At 42.6% G+C, this 23154-nt stretch overlaps 1 protein-coding gene across 1 annotated transcript; it reads left to right on the top strand.

The window, feature by feature from the left end:
- Window positions 1-19610: 19610 nt before the first annotated feature.
- Window positions 19611-22614, top strand: LOC139568448 (putative nuclease HARBI1). Its single transcript, XM_071390271.1, has 5 exons — window positions 19611-19950; window positions 20041-20102; window positions 20185-21410; window positions 21692-21803; window positions 21898-22614. Exons 3-5 carry the CDS (start codon window positions 21342-21344, stop codon window positions 22266-22268), a joined length of 552 nt encoding a protein of 183 aa, XP_071246372.1. The 5' UTR covers window positions 19611-19950; window positions 20041-20102; window positions 20185-21341; the 3' UTR covers window positions 22269-22614.
- The last annotated feature ends 540 nt before the right edge of the window (window positions 22615-23154 follow it).

Below are 23154 nucleotides of genomic sequence, written 5' to 3'. Positions count from 1 at the left end.
ACAAGGTTCTAAAGACTGTTGATATCTAGTGGAAGCTGTCTTATCCGGTGTCCTGTGTGAATTTAAGTATGCTCTCTCTAATTCTCTCTTTCTCTCTTTCTTTCTCTCTCTCGGAGGACCTGAGCCCTAGGACCATGCCTCAGGACGACCTGGCATGATGACTCCTTGCTGTCCCCAGTCCACCTGGCTGTGCTGCTGCTCCAGTTTCAACTGTTCTGCCTGCTGCTATGGAATCCTGACCTGTTCACTGGATGTGCTACCTGTCCCAGTCCTGCTGTTTTCAACTCTCTAGAGACCGCAGGAGTGGTAGAGATACTCTCAATGATCGGCTATGAAAAGCCAACTGACATTTACTCCTGAGGTGCTGACTTGCTGTACCCTTGACAACTACTGTGATTATTATTATCTGACCATGCTGGTCATTTATGAACATTTGAACATCTTGGCCATGTTCTGTTATAATCTCCACCCGGCACAAATCAAATCAAATCAAATCAAATTTTATTAGTCACATACACATGGTTAGCAGATGTTAATGTGAGTGTAGCGAAATGCTTGTGCTTCTAGTTCCGACAATGCAGTAATAACCAACAGTAATCTAACCTAACAATTCCACACTACTACCTTACACACACACACAAGTGTAAAGGGATAAAGAATATGTACATAAAGATATATGAATGAGTGGTGGTACAGAACGGCATGGCAGATGCAGTAGATGGTATAGAGTACGGTATATACATATGAGATGAGTACTGTAGGGTATGTAAACATAAAGTGGCATAGTTTAAAGTGGCTAGTGGTACATGTATTGCATAAAGATGGCAAGATGCAGTAGATGATATAGAGTACAGTATATATACATATGAGATGGGTAATGTAGGGTATGTAAACATTGTATTAAGTGGCATTGCTTAAAGTGGCTAGTGGTACATTTTTACATAATTTCCATCAATTCCCATTTTTAAAGTGGCTGGAGTTGAGTCAGTATGTTGGCAGCGGCCGCTAAATGTTAGTGGTGGCTGTTTAACAGTCTGATGGCCTTGAGATAGAAGCTGTTTTTCAGTCTCTCGGTCCCTGCTTTGATGCACCTGTACTGACCTCGCCTTCTGGATGATAGCGGGGTGAACAGGCAGTGGCTTGGGTGGTTGTTGTCCTTGATGATCTTTATGGCCTTCCTGTGACATCGGGTGGTGTAGGTGTCCTGGAGGGCAGGTAGTTTGCCCCTGGTGATGCGTTCTGCAGACCTCACTACCCTCTGGAGAGCCTTACGGTTGTGGGCGGAGCAGTTGCCGTACCAGGCGGTGATACAGCCAGAAGAGGACTGGCCACGCCTCATAGCCTGGTTCCTCTCTAGGTTTCTTCCTAGGTTTTGGCCTTTCTAGGGAGTTTTTTCTAGCCACCGTGCTTCTACCCCTGCATTGCTTGTTGTTTGGGGTTTTAGGCTGGGTTTCTGTACAGCACTTTGAGATATCAGCTGATATACGAAGGGCTATATAAATACATTTCATTTGATTTGGAAGCCTTTGGAAGTGCAATCGGACCAAATTTCAAATGTATAGGCAAAGAGTTGAAAACCTACAAACCTCAGATTTCCCACTTCCTGGTTGGATTCTTTCTCAGGTTTTTGCATGCCATATGAGTTCTGTTATACTCACAGACATCATTCAAACAGTTTTAGAAACTTCAGAGTGTTTTCTATCCAAATCTAATACTATGCATATCTTAGCTTCTAGGCCTGAGTAGCAGGCAGTTTACTCTGGGCACCTTATTCATCCAATACTACTCAATACTGCCTCCCAGCCATAAGAAGATAATGGCCATGTACTCTTATAATCTCCCCCCGGCACAGCCAGAAGAGGACTGGCCACCCCCTCAGAGCCTGGTTCCTCTGTAGGTTTCTTCCTAGGTACCTGCCTTTCTAGGGAGTTTTTCCTAGCCATCGTCCTTCTACATCTGCATTGCTTGCTGTTTGGGGTTTTAGCACTTTGTAAAATCTGCTGATGTAAAAAGGGCTTTATAAATTAATTTGATTGATTGATTGATATGTTCCATTCCAGCTGGACCGGATCAATATCCTTCCACACTGTGGCCCTCACTCTAGAAGCAGGGTTGAGTTGACTCCAGTAGATAGCTCTCTGTCTCCCCCTGCTGGTGAGAACAGGGTACTGCAGTGTGGATTGATTAGATAGCTCTCTGTCTCCTCCTGCTGGTAAGAAAAGGGTACTGCAATATACTGGATTATTGGGGTGAGGACGTTCTCTTGTCCCATTTCTTTATTTTCTTTAACATTTATTCAACTAGGCAAGTCAGTTAGGAACAAATTCTTATTTTACAATGACGGACTACCTCATCCAAACCTTTCCCCTAACCCGGACGACGCGGATGACTCTGGGACAATTGTGCAAATGTAGATAACAGACTAGGACCAGAATGTAGTAACCACCTAGAGAATACAGACTAGGACCAGGATGTAGTAACCACCTAGAGATAACAGACTAGGACCAGGATGTAGTAACCACCTAGAGAAAACAGACTAGGACCAGGATGTAGTAACCATCTAGAGAAAACAGACTAGGACCAGGATGTAGTAACCACCTAGAGAAAACAGACTAGGACCAGGATGTAGTAACCATCTAGAGAAAACAGACTAGGACCAGGATGTAGTAACCACCTAGAGAAAACAGACTAGGACCAGGATGTAGTAACCACCTAGAGAAAACAGACTAGGACCAGGATGTAGTAACCACCTAGAGATAACAGACTAGGACCAGGATGTAGTAACCATCTAGAGAAAACAGACTAGGACCAGGATGTAGTAACCACCTAGAGAAAACAGACTAGGACCAGGATGTAGTAACCATCTAGAGATAACAGACTAGGACCAGGATGTAGTAACCACCTAGAGAAAACAGACTAGGACCAGGATGTAGTAACCACCTAGAGATAACAGACTAGGACCAGGATGTAGTAACCACCTAGAGATAACAGACTAGGACCAGGATGTAGTAACCATCTAGAGATAACAGACTAGGACCAGGATGTAGTAACCACCTAGAGAAAACAGACTAGGACCAGGATGTAGTAACCACCTAGAGAAAACAGACTAGGACCAGGATGTAGTAACCATCTAGAGAAAACAGACTAGGACCAGGATGTAGTAACCACCTAGAGAAAACAGACTAGGACCAGGATGTAGTAACCACCTAGAGAAAACAGACTAGGACCAGGATGTAGTAACCATCTAGAGAAAACAGACTAGGACCAGGATGTAGTAACCACCTAGAGATAACAGACTAGGACCAGGATGTAGTAACCACCTAGAGAAAACAGACTAGGACCAGGATGTAGTAACCACCTAGAGAAAACAGACTAGGACCAGGATGTAGTAACCATCTAGAGAAAACAGACTAGGACCAGGATGTAGTAACCATCTAGAGAAAACAGACTAGGACCAGGATGTAGTAACCACCTAGAGAAAACAGACTAGGACCAGGATGTAGTAACCATCTAGAGAAAACAGACTAGGACCAGGATGTAGTAACCACCTAGAGAAAACAGACTAGGACCAGGATGTAGTAACCATCTAGAGAAAACAGACTAGGACCAGGATGTAGTAACCATCTAGAGATAACAGACTAGGACCAGGATGTAGTAACCACCTAGAGATAACAGACTAGGACCAGGATGTAGTAACCATCTAGAGAAAACAGACTAGGACCAGGATGTAGTAACCACCTAGAGAAAACAGACTAGGACCAGGATGTAGTAACCATCTAGAGAAAACAGACTAGGACCAGGATGTAGTAACCACCTAGAGATAACAGACTAGGACCAGGATGTAGTAACCACCTAGAGATAACAGACTAGGACCAGGATGTAGTAACCATCTAGAGAAAACAGACTAGGACCAGGATGTAGTAACCACCTAGAGAAAACAGACTAGGACCAGGATGTAGTAACCACCTAGAGAAAACAGACTAGGACCAGGATGTAGTAACCATCTAGAGATAACAGACTAGGACCAGGATGTAGTAACCACCTAGAGAAAACAGACTAGGACCAGGATGTAGTAACCACCTAGAGAAAACAGACTAGGACCAGGATGTAGTAACCACCTAGAGATAACAGACTAGGACCAGGATGTAGTAACCATCTAGAGATAACAGACTAGGACCAGGATGTAGTAACCACCTAGAGAAAACAGACTAGGACCAGGATTTAGTAACCACCTAGAGAAAACAGACTAGGACCAGGATGTAGTAACCATCTAGAGATAACAGACTAGGACCAGGATGTAGTAACCACCTAGAGATAACAGACTAGGACCAGGATGTAGTAACCACCTAGAGAAAACAGACTAGGACCAGGATGTAGTAACCATCTAGAGAAAACAGACTAGGACCAGGATGTAGTAACCACCTAGAGAAAACAGACTAGTACCAGGATATTTGATCCGTTCCATCATGGCGTCTGTGAGAGCAATACGGGTTAAAGGTTAACTTCCCTCCCGGTATAAAGACAAGGTTAGTGATTTACACCTGCAGTGTGTCGTTAAGGGTTCATTAGGGTTAAAGGTTAACTTCCCTCCCGGTATAAAGACAAGGTTAGTGATTTACACCTGCAGTGTGTCGTTAAGGGTTCATTAGGGTTAAAGGTTAACTTCCCTCCCGGTATAAAGACAAGGTTAGTGATTTACACCTGCAGTGTGTCGTTAAGGGTTCATTAGGGTTAAAGGTTAACTTCCCTCCCGGTATAAAGACAAGGTTAGTGATTTACACCTGCAGTGTGTCGTTAAGGGTTCATTAGGGTTAAAGGTTAACTTCTCTCCCGGTATAAAGACAAGGTTAGTGATTTACACCTGCAGTGTGTCGTTAAGGGTTCATTAGGGTTAAAGGTTAACTTCCCTCCCGGTATAAAGACAAGGTTAGTGATTTACACCTGCAGTGTGTCGTTAAGGGTTCATTAGGGTTAAAGGTTAACTTCTCTCCCGGTATAAAGACAAGGTTAGTGATTTACACCTGCAGTGTGTCGTTAAGGGTTCATTAGGGTTAAAGGTTAACTTCCCTCCCGGTATAAAGACAAGGTTAGTGATTTACACCTGCAGTGTGTCGTTAAGGGTTCATTAGGGTTAAAGGTTAACTTCCCTCCCGGTATAAAGACAAGGTTAGTGATTTACACCTGCAGTGTGTCGTTAAGGGTTCATTAGGGTTAAAGGTTAACTTCTCTCCCGGTATAAAGACAAGGTTAGTGATTTACACCTGCAGTGTGTCGTTAAGGGTTCATTAGGGTTAAAGGTTAACTTCCCTCCCGGTATAAAGACAAGGTTAGTGATTTACACCTGCAGTGTGTCGTTAAGGGTTCATTAGGGTTAAAGGTTAACTTCCCTCCCGGTATAAAGACAAGGTTAGTGATTTACACCTGCAGTGTGTCGTTAAGGGTTCATTAGGGTTAAAGGTTAACTTCCCTCCCGGTATAAAGACAAGGTTAGTGATTTACACCTGCAGTGTGTCGTTAAGGGTTCATTAGGATTAAAGGTTAACTTCCCTCCCGGTATAAAGACAAGGTTAGTGATTTACACCTGCAGTGTGTCGTTAAGGGTTCATTAGGGTTAAAGGTTAACTTCCCTCCCGGTATAAAGACAAGGTTAGTGATTTACACCTGCAGTGTGTCGTTAAGGGTTCATTAGGATTAAAGGTTAACTTCCCTCCCGGTATAAAGACAAGGTTAGTGATTTACAAGGCATAGAGTTGTATAGAGCATTACCCAGGTCTGCCTTTATATCGGCCACTTCCACACTGTCCCTTCTTCCTTATTCCTGTCCAGTCAGAGTGGTGCATGAGCTTAGCCAATCGTCTGGCCTGTATGTCCCACCCAGTCTGTCATACGATGTGTGTGTGTGTGTGTGTGTGTGTGTGTGTGTGTGTGTGTGTGTGTGTGTGTGTGTGTGTGTGTGTGTGTGTGTGTGTGTGTGTGTGTGTGTGTGTGTGTGTGTGTGTGTGTGTGTGTGTGTGTGTGTGTGTGATGCCAGCCGGGTGTCACTTGTTGGTTATGAGTTCATTTCCTGTGTTGTCACTCAATGAGCTGTTATCTACAGAGAGAAGAGAGATGGAGAGAGGAGAGGAAGACCAGAGGAGAAACTTAACCTGTCCTCTCTGTCTGTATGAGTTCATTTCCTGTGTTGTCACTCAATGAGATGTTATCTACAGAGAGAAGAGAGACGGAGAGAGGAGAGGAGAGGAAGTGAAGACCAGAGGAGAAACTCCCAGCGGAGGGATGTTGTGACACAGTGGTATTTACACACACTCTCTCTCTCTCTCTCATCTCTCTTTTTGCCTTATTTAGCCAGCAGTGAGCAGAGCAGGGTAGAGAGAGAGAGAGACATCTTAACCTGTCCCCTGTCCTGTCTGTCTGTCTGTCTGTCTGTCTGTCTGTCTGTCTGTCTGTCTGTCTGTCTGTCTGTCTGTCTGTCTGTCTGTCTGTCTGTCTGTCTGTCTGACTGTCTGACTGTCTGACTGACTGTCTGTCTTTCTGTCTGTCTGACTGGCAGGGTAGAGAGGGAGAGATATATCTTAACCTGTCCCGCCCTCTCTGTCCTCTCTTTCTAATGGGGATCCATAATAAACCCCAGGAAGAGTAGCTGCTGCCAGGGCAGGAACTAATGGGGAGCCATAATAAACCCCAGGAAGAGTAGCTGCTGTCTTGACAGGAACTAATGGGGATCCATAATAAACCCCAGGAAGAGTAGCTGCTGCCTTGGCAGGAACTAATGGGGATCCATAATAAACCCCAGGAAGAGCAGCTGCTGCCTTGGCAGGAACTAATGGGGATCCATAATAAACCCCAGGAAGAGTAGCAGCTGCCTTGGTAGGAACTAATGGGGATCCATAATAAACCCCAGGAAGAGTAGCTGCTACCTTGGCAGGAACTAATGGGGATCCATAATAAACCCCAGGAAGAGTAGCTGCTGCCTTGGCAGGAACTAATGGGGATCCATAATAAACCCCAGGAAGAGTAGCTGCTGCTTTGGCAGGAACTAATGACGATCCATAATAGACCCCAGGAAGAGCAGCTGCTGCCTTGGCAGGAACTAATGGGGATCCATAATAAACCCCAGGAAGAGTAGCTGCTGCCTTGACAGGAACTAATGGGGATCCATAATAAACCCCAGGAAGAGTAGCTGCTGCCTTGGCAGGAACTAATGGGGATCCATAATAAACCCCAGGAAGAGTAGCAGCTGCCTTGGCAGGAACTAATGGGGATCCATAATAAACCCCAGGAAGAGTAGCTGCTGCCTAAGAAGGAACTAATGAGGATCCATAATAAACCCCAGGAAGAGTAGCTGCTGCCTTGGCAGGAACTAAAGGGGATCCATAATAAACCCCAGGAAGAGTAGCTGCTGCCTTGGCAGGAACTAATGGGGATCCATAATAAACCCCAGGAAGAGTAGCTGCTGCCTTGGCAGGAACTAATGGGGATCCATAATAAACCCCAGGAAGAGTAGCTGCTGCCTAAGAAGGAACTAATGAGGATCCATAATAAACCCCAGGAAGAGTAGCTGCTGCCTTGGCAGGAACTAATGGGGATCCATAATAAACCCCAGGAAGAGTAGCTGCTGCCTTGGCAGGAACTAATGGGGATCCATAATAAACCCCAGGAAGAGTAGCTGCTGCCTTGGCAGGAACTAATGGGGATCCATAATAAACCCCAGGAGGAGTAGCTGCTGCCTTGGCAGGAACTAATGGGGATCCATAATAAACCCCAGGAAGAGTAGCTGCTGCCTCGGCAGGAACTAATGGGGATCCATAATAAACCCCAGGAAGAGTAGCTGCTGCCTCGGCAGGAACTAATGGGGATCCATAATAAACCCCAGGAAGAGTAGCTGCTGCCTCGGCAGGAACTAATGGGGATCCGTAATAAACCCCAGGAAGAGTAGCTGCTGCCTTGGCAGGAACTAATGGGGATCCGTAATAAACCCCAGGAAGAGTAGCTGCTGCCTTGGCAGGAACTAACGGGGATCCATAATAAACCCCAGGAAGAGTAGCTGCTGCCTTGGCAGGAACTAACGGGGATCCATAATAAACCCCAGGAAGAGTAGCTGCTGCCTTGGCAGGAATTAATGGGGATCCATAACAAACCCCAGGAAGAGTAGCTGCTGCCTTGGCAGGAACTAATGAGGATCCATAATAAACCCCAGGAAGAGTAGCTGCTGCCTTGGCAGGAACTAATGGGGATCCATAATAAACCCCAGGAAGAGTAGCTGCTGCTTTGGCAGGAACTAACGGGGATCCATAATAAACACCAGGAAGAGTAGCTGCTGCCTTGGCAGGAACTAATGGGGATCCATAATAAACCCCAGGAAGAGTAGCTGCTGCCTTGGCAGGAACTAATGGGGATCCATAATAAACCCCAGGAAGAGTAGCTGCTGCCTTGACAGGAACTAATGGGGATCCATAATAAACCCCAGGAAGAGTAGCTGCTGCCTTGGCAGGAACTAATGGGGATCCATAATAAACCCCAGGAAGAGTAGCTGCTGCCTTGGCAGGAACTAATGGGGATCCATAATAAACCCCAGGAAGAGTAGCTGCTGCCTTGACAGGAACTAATGGGGATCCATAATAAACCCCAGGAAGAGTAGCTGCTGCCCTGGCAGGAACTAATGGGGATCCATAATAAACCCCAGGAAGAGTAGCTGCTGCCCTGGCAGGAACTAATGGGGATCCATAATAAACCCCAGGAAGAGTAGCTGCTGCCTTGGCAGGAACTAATGGGGATCCATAATAAACCCCAGGAAGAGTAGCTGCTGCCTTGGCAGGAACTAATGGGGATCCATAATAAACCCCAGGAAGAGTAGCTGCTGCCTTGGCAGGAACTAATGGGGATCCATAATAAACCCCAGGAAGAGTAGCTGCTGCCTTGGCAGGAACTAATGGGGATCCATAATAAACCCCAGGAAGAGTAGCTGCTGCTTTGGCAGGAACTAATGAGGATCCATAATAAATACAAACTGCAGAATGGCAGATATTTCCTCCTTGGGGATTTCAACCAGCTACCCTTCGGTTAGTGGCCCTCTTAAGATCTTAACCGTGTGTGTGTGTGTTATTCCTCCTCCACCAAACTTTACAGTTGGCACTATGTATTTGGGCAGGTAGCGTCCTCGTGGAATCCGCCAAACCCAGATGTGATTCATCACTCCAGAAAACGCGTTTCCAGAGTCCAATAGCGGCGAGCTTTTACACCACTCCAGCCGACGCTTGGCGTTGCGTATTGGGGATCTTAGGCACGAAGCTCCCGATTAACAGTCATTGTACTGAGGTTGTTTCCAGAAGCAGTGTGGAACTCGGTAGTGAGTGTTTGCAACCGAGGACAGACGTTTTTTTACGCGCTGTGCGCTTCAGCACTCGGCGGTCTCGTTCTGTGAGCTTGTGTGGCCTACCACTTGTCCGGCTGAGCCGTTGTTGCTCCTAGACGTTTCCACGTCACAATAACAAGACTTATAGTTGACCTGGGGGGCAGCTCTAGCGGGGAAGAAATTTGACGGACTGACTTGTTGGAAAGGAGGCATCCTACAGTATAACGGTGCCACGTTGAAAGTCACTGAGCTCTTCAGAAAGGCCATTCTACTGCCAATGTTTGTCTATGGAGATTGCATGGCGGTGTGCTCAATGTTTTACACCTGTCAGCAACAGGTGTGGCTGAAATAGCAGAATCCACTAATTTGAAGGGGTGTCCACATACCGCTGTATAGATATAAGTGTACGCCCCTTTAAGACATGAAAAGATCTTTGCCTGACTGGTTTTTCAAAGATGACTAGAAATGAACACGTTTTGTAGGAAGCAACCAGTCCCTCATTGATGACTAGAAATGAACACGTTTTGTAGGAAGCAACCAGTCCCTCATTGATGACTAGAAATGAACACGTTTTGTAGGAAGCAACCAGTCCCTCATTGATGGCTAGAAATGAACACGTTTTGTAGGAAGCAACCAGTCCCTCATTGATGACTAGAAATTAGCTATAACTGGGCTAATAACTCATTAACTAGCGAGGAATATGAAGAAATGTTCACATGTGGCCACATGCAGGGGCCTGTTGCACAAAAGTAGAATTAAGACATCCGGGATAAATGACTCAGCTGAGCTCAATGAAGCCAAAACATGTGCGTCCAGGCTTAATTGGTTGCACAAAGACCAAGCCAGGATGAGCAGACACGGATTCATTAAGCCAGGTGAAACCAATCCTGGATAGGTGCGCGCTCACGGCTCACTCAAATAGACCCCGCCACAGATCACAGATTAACTGATTTACCATGGCAACTAGAGCCGCGTACTTTTCCCCGTCGGAAGCACAAATCCTCATGGAGGCATACGAGGAGGTAAAAGATATAATTAAGAAGAAAGGCAACACCGCCACAGTGATAAAGCAAAGAGAAAAAGCGTGGCAAAGTATTGCAGACCGCCTGAATGCGTAAGTAGTGCACAATTACACACTCACCGCTCCGCTGAAACATCACAATTACAATTCAAATATTTAATTCACATCTCCAAAAATGCAGTTGTACTGTAATTATGAAACGGTTAAATTTTTAATTGAAATGCACTGCAGATATGAGTGAAATTGTGTAAAGTAACTCCATCACACTGTATAAAGCTATGATAAATTTTTTGATATTTTTACTGAAAACAAGACAAAAATACCAAGTAATTTTTTGCAGTGTGACTCCATTAAATGTGTGTGTGTGTGTGTGTGTGTGTGTGTGTGTGTGTGTGTGTGTGTGTTGTCGTGGAAAATCATTTTCAAATACAACGCTTACCCGAACTTTTAAAATTAAACATGCTCTTTATTACAACTGTACAGCCCACTGGCATGTCCCCGCGGAACACACCCCGCGGAACACACACTTTCTCAGAACTCCAGCTACTCTATTTATCCACCCATAGTATTGTCCGTCCCCTCTGAAGTCATTCACCACCATCTGCTTTCAATTTGTTTATAATAGTGGCTGGACCCTTTATCCCAGTGTGTCCAATTACCTCTAGGCGCCACTCTGTCTGACATGTATGTTTGTAATAGAATTGTCAGACCATATGTCTAGTGTCCAATTGCTTTTAGGCGCCACTCTGTCTGACATGTATGTCAGCACAATGGAGAATCTACAAGGGTCAGAGGGTCAAAACGTCCCTTAGTAGACCTCCATCACCACGGTCCCATGACCCATGTTAACATGTGGTTCGTTACTTTAATGTTCAGCTATCATTTATATTTATATGTTATCCATGTATCTTATGTTACCACTACACTACTACACCATCTGCTAATCTTTGGTTTCCTGTATTTACCAGAATGGCAAATGCACTCACATCTGCTCTCTTATACTACCTTCCAGTATACTCCTGTCTACTGTCCAATAGTGTGATATCTACCCACATATGTCACCTACTCCTACATAATCCCTCCTCTTGAGGGTATTAACCTCAAAAACCATACTAAAAATGACATATAGAGAGTAGATATCAATACCAACAATTGACTAAAACATTATCAAAATAAAGCTTACAAATCACTTACAAATCACTTATCAAATTAGAAACATTAATAAAAACCGAACTAGACCAAACATCTCCAGTTGACATAAGAGTAAAAGATCTAATTAGAAACATTAATAAAAAATAAAAATAATACAATGAATATAATAAGAAATTGAATGAGAAAATCAAAGACCTACATGCAGTTACAAAAGAAAATTGACACAACATCATTCTAAATTTAAGCATTTCAACATGATCCTCCTTGCAGACATGAATTTGGAAATACAGCATATACAGGTAGACCATCCTTACAAAAATCATGGCAAGCATAACCACCTCCAGGAACTACTCTATATAGACAGTTTGGATTCCCAAAGGGGCAGTCCAAAGGTCCACTGACCGCATTACAAGGCTTTCCATACTTATTAGTATACTTGCCTGGGCTACTCGGTACAGGATCAATCACCACAGGAGGGTCATCTCTCCTTACAGACATCTATTTAACTGCTGTCTGAACCACAATTGACTTTACCAGGGGTATAACACAACAAAATGCAATACCCAAAGCCAACAACCCTCCTCCTAACATGATGGTCATCCTAGCAAACATGACACAAACTCCACCCTTCTCCACTAAGAGCCAATTAAGTATAGTTAATGAATCCCTGTTGATTATATCATATATAATTAATCCATTCTAAGTTCAGATTTGGTGTTATCCACAGAAATATAGATTCAAATCCTGATTTAACCTCCTCTCTGGCCTTGAAATCCCTAAGTAGACCTCTAAGCAGTCCAATTGCATTAAGGTATACCTCAGGATCCTTATCATAAACCCTTTTAACTCTAGGTTTTAACATAGTCATCATGGAGTGATTCAATAATAGTAACCTATTTAATTGCTCTAACTAAGGCACAAAGACCAATCCATCCATCAGGCAATACATTCAACAGTTAGTTTTTTCCACACATCCAGAAACTATCAGCAATACCTTTGTCTTGATCTTTCAACATATTAAGAGATGACGCAACCTGAGTTATGTGACCACACAACCCTTTATCATTATTTTTACGAACTCCCACATTCTCTAAAACCCAAATAGTATCACATTCTACAGTGGTGTTTCCTACATCAATTCCTTCGGTGTCATGGCTGTAAAAACATTCATATTTTCCTTTAACCACGGTACCTCTGTCTAATTGAGGTACATTTAATTCAGTTCTAATATTATAGGCAACACAATCATTGTCTCCCAGCATGGTCTCATTCAACATAGTTTTACCCCTAGCACTTACCCAGAACAATCCTACATTTTATGTCACACAAGGGAATAGAATACTTTCTATTGATACAATAGTCATTTTTACAACTTACACAGTTTTTACATGATGCTGGTTCAGAGATTAACCATTAAAAGAGATTAAAAGATCAGACAAAGGTGATTTTCTTCACAAAATACAATTGTCCATTCTGTGTCTGTTTGCCATATACTTAGCCCATTCGTATCACTCCTTCTTCACTACTTCTTCTCATGTAGTGTCCTTAAGTGGTTCTGATTCTGATATATCTAATTCTGTTGCTTTTTCAATGTTCTTATCTTGAGGTAGATCATTAGAGTTTATCAGAAAGTTTCAAATATCAGTAAAAACTCTCCTGACTGATGTCTCAGGTTGCTTTGTTGGCACGGTGGTCTGCTTGGTAAGGGCAGTCGATGTCATCTAGTGGTAGCTACTGTGGTCGTCACAGCAGCCGCCACCCTTGTTGTTGTCACAGGTTCTTCCTGTTTAGGTGCAGGGGTAGGTCTTCACCTTCCACTGGTTCAATCTTGTTCATGATGAGCACCTACTCGTCTTTTTCTTTGATTCATGTCAGGTCACATCCTTTCGGGTCCCAAACGACTTCTCCCTTTGTTTGGTGATGTGTCCATCCACAGAGTGCAATCTCCGATAAGGGTTTGATCCTTATGATTGAGATAGACTTCAGTTCTCCTGCTTCTGTTATACATTGAGGTGGAACATAGATTCTAACCTTGTCAGTCTTTTTGGATTGTTCGGCTGATTCCATTCTTCTCTTCCTGCTCCCACCATACATCTTGATTGTGCATTAGTCTGTTGTTTCTATACTAGCATTCACTGTTGCTTCTGTTATGTCAATGTCATTATTCTTTTGTTGTTCTAACATCAATTGTCTGTAAAGGAGGCCATTCAAAAGTTTAAAAGTCAATTGTGGGGTAATCCCCATTTTCTTCAGCTTGCGGGACTTTTCCTCCTCTTTCTTCACCTGAAGCTCCCTCCTCAGGCCGGACTTAGCTTCCATCTGGAAGGGTTTCAATTTTAGGAAAGAAACGTTCTTATTCTGTTCCTTGTGAGGCCTCTCCTCCTCTTCTGGGTGCATTAGTCGGTGCACGTGTCATATTTTGGCTTTCACTTGATTTACTGTTTTCTTGGCTCCTCCCTGGCATCTCAATCGTTTCCGCTGCTCCTGCTCCCTCCAGGCTCCCTCCTGGTGAATCAGCATCCTCAGTGTCCTCATCTCTATGTGGTTGTATCCTTCTCTCTGTTGGGACTCAGCTGCAGTGGTTCAGATGGTACCACGTCTGGCTTCTTTTCACTTGGACGGCCGTTCTTGTTGCTTTGGCCACCTCATAGGGTCCATCTCTCCTCGGTTGATCCCACTTCCTCCGGATCCCTCCAACGTGGACTAGATCTCCTGGTACCACTGAGAGAGGTCCTTCTGGTCCCCTTGGATCATCAGACGCAGAACCTCTCATCCTGGTTCAGGTTTCTGCCTACTTTCTGTGAAGCATTCATACTTAGAGACTTATGGCCTCTGTTCTAAGATTGCACCATACATCCTCTTACTTCCATCACTCATCACACAACAAACAGACATTCCAGCTGAAGCTGGCGAACCCCTCTCCTTCTGGTTTCCTAAACATAAGACTTGGAAAACAACAGACAAAACATAACAGCATTGACAATGTTATGTGTTATGCATAAATATATTCATGCAAACTGAAATCTGAGACCATGACAATTCCCACTCTCTCTTTACCTGACTCTATGCCTCCAGGATACTTTTCTGCTGGACTCCACAAAAATAAAAGCCCTAAAAAGCTTCCTCATGCTTCCACCCAGTCTTCCCCTTTCGGCCACAGGTTCTGAGAGGTGTTCCCAAATCATGTCATTTTTACTTAGTTTCCCATCTACTCCATTTCAACTGATACTCATGTGCATAACCTACAATTAACATTCTCTCTTCTTGAATTAATTCAACACTGTATATGCTTTCATATCAATCCCTTTAACATGTTTGTTTAGAGTATAATATCCTATTATCCATTCTCTTTCACATGATGTATTAAAAATAAAACAAGTAGCCTCCAAACTCAACCCAGTATGTCTATAGTGGAATCTAATCTCTCTCTCTTTCTCTCTCTGATTCCACATCCTCTGTCATGGTGTTTTCAAGCTCACCCATTATTCAGCTGGACCTTACTTCTCGTGAGACTTATGCACCCACCAAAGAGAGACATAAAGAACTTTACCACTGCAGTGTTGTAAGAAGTATACCACCAGCCTGGTGTATCTTGATGTACACTCAGTCTCCAGAATGCAGCCCAAGCCCTTCCATTTCTGGCTGTTTTTTCCTGAGGACATACACACTAACACATGGGTTATTTCCTGACAACATTAGCAAGATCACTAAATCTTAATTTTTAATAACAGCCCTATGTAACCATTCTGCCTCAAATACCTGGCCTCCTGCCACAGAAATATTCAATGATAGTCAAATGATGTTCCCTACATCAACTGCTGTACAATAACATGTAATCAGTCAAATGTCTTCCAGTTGGATTAATATCCAATCCTATCAAAACTAAGTAATAAGTTTCTTAAACTTTTGCTCTAGTGTTCAAAATGCCACCACTTATTCTTTTTACCATATCTTTAGATATGTGAATTGTTCTATTTACTTTTAGAATTGTCCCTATATTTTACACAGCCAGCTATCTTTCCTTTTCTGTGAATTATCTCTATTTTTATACATATTTCTAGAAATAACACCCCTTTACTACCATTACCTTCATTTATAAGTCCCCTAACCCATAACTGCCATTGTTTGATACATACTTAAAACATCCTTAAGTCAATTTATATATCATTTATATCAGTCCCTCCTCAGGAACATATACACAACCTTATGTTCCTCAAAACAAAAATAAATTGACCAAACGAGAAAAAGAGAAATTAAAATAAAAAAAAAATAAAAAAATAAAAAAAATAATAATAATAATAATTGCACATTTGCAATATTACCACTATTTGTAATGTAATGGAAAACGTCCATCCGTTTCATTCTATGCCAATGTTATTGTTGGTCTCTTTCTTCTTCATTCATGGGTATCTTCGCACAACAGACTACCTATTTATTCAATTGAACATTACATTTTATCATCCCAATTCCAATGACATTATAAAACGAAAGAAACAAAAAACCTTTAATCTAAAATTCTGTAAGTTCTGTCAACCTCCTTGTCTCAGGATTAGTTTCCAGAGCTTCCCTAAGCCTATTAACGTTAAACAGTTCTATATCTAAATAACTAAACAGTTATATTTTTTATTTTATACATTTTCCAACCCAATATTCATGATAACAATCCTTAGTGTTTACTTTAACTCAAATTTGACCTTATCTATTCAATACACAACATCCCTTTAATAATTAACATTTATACTAAACACTTTAAATACCAGTACTTTCTATTTTCCCAATAGCCCTTTTGTCTCAGTTTCTCTCATGAGTGGCCTGATAATATTATACAGTTTGAATAGAGTCTAGTGTCTTAAACATTTTATAAGTATATCCCACCTGTTCCAACAATTTCTAGTAAAAGGTGATCAGTCTTTCACAAGAAATTCCTAGGATTCAGGGCATTTTGAGACCATTAATATGTTTCCACTCCCCCTTTCTTTAGGAGCAACTTAAATACATTTTTCAAAAACATGTTCATCCTTTTGCATACCCAATTTGAAACTGAATTGGAAAAAACCCTTCCAATATATCTACTAATGCATATTCATTCCCAGTACATGGTGTACTCACTAGTGAATCATAAGCCAATAATCGCAAAGGGACTGGACTCACTCATCCAGAACTCCATGTTTTAGCCTTATCCAGATATTTTTATTTTTAAAGCGGCTGACTTTAATTAACTGCTTTCCACAGTAATGCAGTCTCCAATGACATTGTTGACCAGAGAAGATTAAAAAAACCTTTTTTTCCCTTATTCTTTCTGGAAAAGAAAGTGTACATATTGTTAATATTACATTTACGTTACATTTAAGTCATTTAGCAGATGCTCTTATCCAGAGCGACTTACAAATTGGAAAGTTCATACATATTCATCCTGGTCCCCCCGTGGGAATTGAACACTCAACCCAGGCGTTTGTAAGCACCATGCTCTACCAACTGAGCCACACAGGTCCACTGCCTGTTCCATTAAGATCTCTATCTAACGTCTTACTTTTACCTTTAGTTATTTATTTTGTCTATACTTTATTTTGATACCTTTTTAGTAATTTTACTATGGTCGCTTACTACTTTATCACATCAGTGTTTTTATCCTTGCTTATAACTTATTTTACTTCGATGTTTCTTAACTTCTTTCCCTCTGCCTAATAGCAGTTAACGACACCCTTCATCAACTCTACTCTGTCACAGGAGAGCTGCGCGCTCCCTCTCCTGGACGTTCTGCCTACATACACACACAACTTGTCTTTCCTTATTGACTTAATTCACTTCCACCTACATAAGCCTAGACTTCTACAATATGACGAGACTACTGTCTAATCGGATCAGCTTGTCTTCATATTCTATTCAACCCCCAATACTTATCTTTTCTTCTATTATTAGAGTAGTATTATGGCGTGACCTACTGAATTACCAAACCCTGGTAGCTAGACAGAGCGGTTTTTTATTCGCAGGATTTCTTTTGCATTTGAACGCCGCACAATCGGGCCAACGTTTTTCCTGCACCTACTACTTCACTCATACAGTCCTCCTTTCAGAGCGGAAACTATGAATATTTATTTAACTACTGATTTATGTTTTGACCGTATAAGTTACTTTTGCAGTTGAACGCCGCACAATCGGGCCAACGTTTTCCTACAACCTACCGATTTATGCTTTGACCGTATAAGTTACTTTTGCAGTTGAACGCCGCACAATCGGGCTAACGTTTTCCTACAACCTACTGTTTTATGCTTTGACTGTATAAGCTACTTTTGCAGTTGAACGCCGCACAATCGGGCTAACGTTTTCCTACAACCTACTGTTTTATGCTTTGACTGTATAAGCTACTTTTGCAGTTGAACGCCGCACAATCGGGCTAACGTTTTCCTACAACCTACTGTTTTATGCTTTGACTGTATAAGCTACTTTTGCAGTTGAACGCCGCACAATCGGGCTAACGTTTTCCTACAACCTACTGTTTTATGCTTTGACTGTATAAGCTACTTTTGCAGTTGAACGTCGCACAATCGGGCTAACGTTTTCCTACAACCTACTGTTTTATGCTTTGACTGTATAAGCTACTTTTGCAGTTGAACGTCGCACAATCGGGCTAACGTTCTCCTGCCTTCTAAATATTTCATCCGTTCAGTCCTTCTTTCAAAGCGGTAACCATGAAATATTAATTTAACTACTAAATATTCACCAACAGACCCTTCTGCCGCGCCGTGAATATCCCACCCAAGCAGACCTCTTCAAAAATGTTCCTTTTTTAAAGAGCGGTATCATGGCTTCCTACATACTTATTTATGCAGCTCTCTCTTTTTAGAGCCGCATCCATAAGTAACCTGTCCAAGCGTTCCTTCTACTAATTTTATTGAAGAGGTATTACAGGATTTTCTACCTACATTATCTGTTTTTACCGTATGGGCTGTCCCACATTATAGCCAGCCATCTCAGCCAGATGGCGCAAACAAGCGCATCATTTAAGCTACACATTCGAACGGTCTGATCAGAACGAGCGCATGCATGCCCACTCTACATCTAACACAAGCAAAGTTCACAGCACCTATTCACTCAGTCTCTATACATGCGCATACATTTATATTTAATACCATTCCCCAAATTACACATACATGCAAATTCATTGAATTTAAAAGTTATTTTGTATTTACTGGTTTCATTTTAGGAAATTTGAAAGAGAGACTTACGTGGCGCTCCTCTCGCTGAGACAGTATCTCTGAAGCAATCTTACACAAACAGTTCAACTATTGTAAGAACTTGCTTACCGTCTAGTTGGGCGGCCACCCTTGTTTGCCAGATTGTCCAAAGAAACTATCTCCAGCCCTGAACGCCATTCCTCAGTCCCTGTCCCTCCTGGCAAGCTCGCCAATTATGTCGTGGAAAATCATTTTCAAATACAACGCTTACCCGAACTTTTAAAATCAAACATGCTCTTTATTACAACTGTACAGCCCACTGGCATGTCCCCGCGGAACACACCCCGCGGAACACACACTTTCTCAGAACTCCAGCTACTCTATTTATCCACCCATAGTATTGTCCGTCCCCTCTGAAGTCATTCACCACCATCTGCTTTCAATTTGTTTATAATAGTGGCTGGACCCTTTATCCCAGTGTGTCCAATTACCTCTAGGCGCCACTCTGTCTGACATGTATGTTTGTAATAGAATTGTCAGACCATATGTCTAGTGTCCAATTGCTTTTAGGCGCCACTCTGTCTGACATGTATGTCAGCACAATGGAGAATCTACAAGGGTCAGAGGGTCAAAACGTCCCTTATTAGACCTCCATCACCACGGTCCCATGACCCATGTTAACATGTGGTTCGTTACTTTAATGTTCAGCTATCATTTATATTTATATGTTATCCATGTATCTTATGTTACCACTACACTACTACACCATCTGCTAATCTTTGGTTTCCTGTATTTACCAGAATGGCAAATGCACTCACATCTGCTCTCTTATACTACCTTCCAGTATACTCCTGTCTACTGTCCAATAGTGTGATATCTACCCACATATGTCACCTACTCCTACAGTGTGTGTAGATTAAACATGAACGGGCCAAAACGGACATGGCAGCAGGTCAAAATCAAATACAAGAACATTCTGCAGAATGGTATGGTCCCTGACTAATATTTAACAAAGCACAAGCATATATTGTACCCAGAAGGTGCCTGCTCACACATTGTCTGTACTGTTTTAGCAGTGAAAAAGAATACCCACAGACAAGGCACGGGTGGTGGGTCACCAAAGGCTGACCTTACCCCAGCAGAGGACATGGCCTTGGAGCTAAATAAAGGCAGGCCCGTCTTAGAGGGGATCCCTGGGGGGAAAGAGACGAGCATAGGTTCCTCCCAAGATGCCACCCGCTTCATTCAAGGTATGTCCTTCCATCTCTACATGGGATACAACCACATTCATATTGAATCAATTTGGACTGTCTGACTTTGGTTTACCTATTGCCTTGCAGTGTCTGGCAGCACTGTGTTCCTGTTAGAGCCACCAGCACAAGCACCAGACGATGCTGATCCAGTGAGTACTCCATCAAAGGCATACTGTAGGCCTGGCATGTCTTGTCTACTAGCTTCAATATGAATCCGATTAAATGTGATAGGGTGAAGGCCCCAGTGCAGCAGCAACAGCACATGATGGAGACGATGATGAGGAGGAGACCATCTCTCTGGATTCCAGAAGGCATGAGGTATCATGTTAAGACTGTGAAAGTACTATTTACTCTACAATGGTGAGGAGTCCTCATCAAAATCAAAAAATCTAATTTCTTTTACAGGACCCAGATGCTATACAGTGGGAAAACCAGCCTGGCAACATAGTGCGTATTAATAAAAGGACACCACATCCTGCCAAATTCCAGCTGCGCTAATTGTATTGTGTTCACAGAGCTCACAAGCTATCAGAAAGTTGTATGGCAACCACCTCCGGCGCCAAATAGAACTGGCAGACATAGACATTCAGTACAAGAAGAAAAAGATGGAAAATCTTGCACTGGAGTCCGAAATAAAAAAGAGGACAATTAGGAAACTGGACCTTGAAATAAAAAAACTTGAGAGGGAGGTGAGATATGCCTTCAATGTACACTGTATGCTAACTGTAACACAAATGTATTAATCATTATTTTTCTTTCCTCCCCCAGCTCCAAGAAGATGACACAGCTCAAAATAAAAATTAGGTATATTCTCGTAAAGTCAAGTGAGCCATGACATATGAGCTCTTATTGTGAGCACACAGGACGGTGGCATCTTTCTAAGGTTTTTTTTATTTTCCCAGCAATCAGTACAACCAAGTCATCGTTATAAGGCATCGCCCTCTTTTGCCCACCCCCCCAGCACCAGGTGTGGCCACTAGCCTATATGAAGGCCCAAAATTGTGTGTTCCTTTCTGCTCTGACAATGGCATGCCCATTCGTGCGAGATGTGGTGGATGAAGAAGCACTTGTGCTGAGGAGAGCCTTCAGGCGAGAAAGGGTCTTCAGGGACCGGTTGGACCCACTGGCCTTCCCTGATGACCATCTATATGAAAGATACAGGTTTTCTGCAGATGGCATCAGGTATCTATGCAGACTACTGGGTCCCAGGATTAAGCACCGCACTGCACGGAGCCATGCACTGAGTGTGGAGCAAATGGTTTGTGTGGCCTTGCGCTTTTTTGCTAGTGGAGCCTTCCTGTACTCAGTGGGGGATGCAGAACAGCTGAACAAGGCCACAATTTGCCGCACAATAAGGAGTGTGTGTCTGGCTATCAAAGCATTAGCAGATGTCTTCATCTCCTTCCCTGGCCACAGAAGACTCTGTGACATCAAAGAGGAGTTCTATAGGATTGCAGGTAAGAGGATCTACAAATTACAGGACAACTGTTAACACATAGTAGGATACTCATTACTTTGTGTGACAGGTTTCCCCAATGTCATTGGTGCAGTGGACTGCACACACATAAGGATAAAAGCCCCCTCAGGTGCCCATGAGGCCGATTTTGTGAATAGGAAATCCTTTCACAGCATTAATGTTCAGGTGAACATAACTTTTTGATATTGTCCATTGACGAACACTCTGCATTGCCAGTGATGTGCATTGATTGGTGTAATATTCCTCATCTTATGATTTCAGATGGTCTGCAATGCTGACTGTGTGATCAGCAATGTTGTGGCAAAATGGCCTGGCTCAGTCCATGACTCCAGAATCTTTCGGGCCTCTGAAATCTATCAGTGCCTATCACAAGGTAAGCCACACAACCCCTATTTATAACCATCATGGCTGTGTCAAGAATATCACTGTGTTTATGAGGTAGTAATGATGAGATTTTGTGTTGACAGGTGAATTCTCTGGTGTGTTGCTGGGAGACAGGGGGTATGGCTGCCAGCCTTTTCTCCTGACACCTTTCACAGACCCCCAGGAAGCACAGCAGGCCTACAACCATGCCCATGCCAGGACCAGGGCCAGAGTTGAAATGACCTTTGGCCTCCTGAAGGCACGCTTTCACTGCCTTCACAAATTAAGGGTCAGCCCTGTTAGGGCATGTGATATTACTGTGGCTTGTGCTGTCCTCCACAATGTGGCCTGCCTGAGGAAGGAGAGGGCCCCCAGAGTGCCACCAGCCATGGACTGGGACAATCCGGCAATCTTCCCTGATGACGACAGTGGTCGGCTGCTGAGGGACCAATATGTGTTGAATTATTTTAGTTAGTATGTGTGCTTTCAATTTTGGTTAAATATGTCCTGCGGTGGCAGAGGAATTTGGGTTTTTTTGGGTTCGTTTTTTGACGAATTTGGCCTCTTATGATGTTTGTGCGGTATACTGTGTGTAATACAAGGCTGCAGGGAGGCTACTGCATCCATTCATTTGTCTGTTCAGTTGATGTGTATGGATTTGTCCTGCATTTATTTTAGTGTGCAGACATGCAGGGTGTGTTATATACAGACCTTTGAATGTGTATGTATCATTTTGTATAATATGCTTGGATTCTGTGCTTTCCATCTTGTAGAGTCACTGTGACTTCAGTTTCGAAAGGAGCTGATGGTTTACCTGCTTTGTTTTGTCCTTATTCAATAAAGGAACATAATGTTACACATTGTGTTTTTATATTCATATGGAATGTGTATTTGTTTATATGACAGAGTACTAGGGCCACACTGAAGAAAAAGGATAAAGTCATAAATTTATGAGGCTGGTTCTTTCTGCAGAAAAGCTACATATTGTTTTTACAGTTTTGATACTTATGACAATGTGATACTTAATATTCTGGCACATCAGCATGTCTTTGTTTATGAAACCATACTGAAGTACAATTTCACGAAATGCCCCACATCTGTCATTTTAACAACTGTCCTCCTTTAAAACAACTGGTTACAATATTATGACTTGTGTTTTTTTCCCCTCTGTGGCCCTAATATTCTATCATTTTATATATAGCCTTATAGTCTATGGGAAACTGTAAATTATCTAATGATAGCAACATCATCTAAAAATCATTTTTTATCCAAAATCATTGAAATTAATGATCACAAACGTTTAAATAATAACAGTGGGTCTAGTTATATGTGATAACAATGTATAGTGAGCAGTGAAATAA

Source organism: Salvelinus alpinus, chromosome 2, assembly GCF_045679555.1.
Source record: "Salvelinus alpinus chromosome 2, SLU_Salpinus.1, whole genome shotgun sequence".
NCBI classification, from domain to species: Eukaryota; Metazoa; Chordata; class Actinopteri; order Salmoniformes; family Salmonidae; genus Salvelinus; species Salvelinus alpinus.
The sequence above is the reverse complement of the archived record's forward strand: the minus strand, read 5'-3'. Positions and strand labels throughout refer to the sequence as shown.

What these genes read in the sequence shown, in the direction of transcription:
- LOC139568448 (XM_071390271.1), top strand. Translation starts at nt 21,342, where the DNA reads ATGTCTTCATCTCCTTCCCTGGCCACAGAAGACTCTGTGACATCAAAG. An exon ending in GGAGTTCTATAGGATTGCAG is followed by an intron (nt 21,411 to 21,691) that starts GTAAGAGGATCT and finishes TTATGATTTCAG; the next exon opens with ATGGTCTGCAATGCTGACTG. An exon ending in CTATCAGTGCCTATCACAAG is followed by an intron (nt 21,804 to 21,897) that starts GTAAGCCACACA and finishes TTGTGTTGACAG; the next exon opens with GTGAATTCTCTGGTGTGTTG.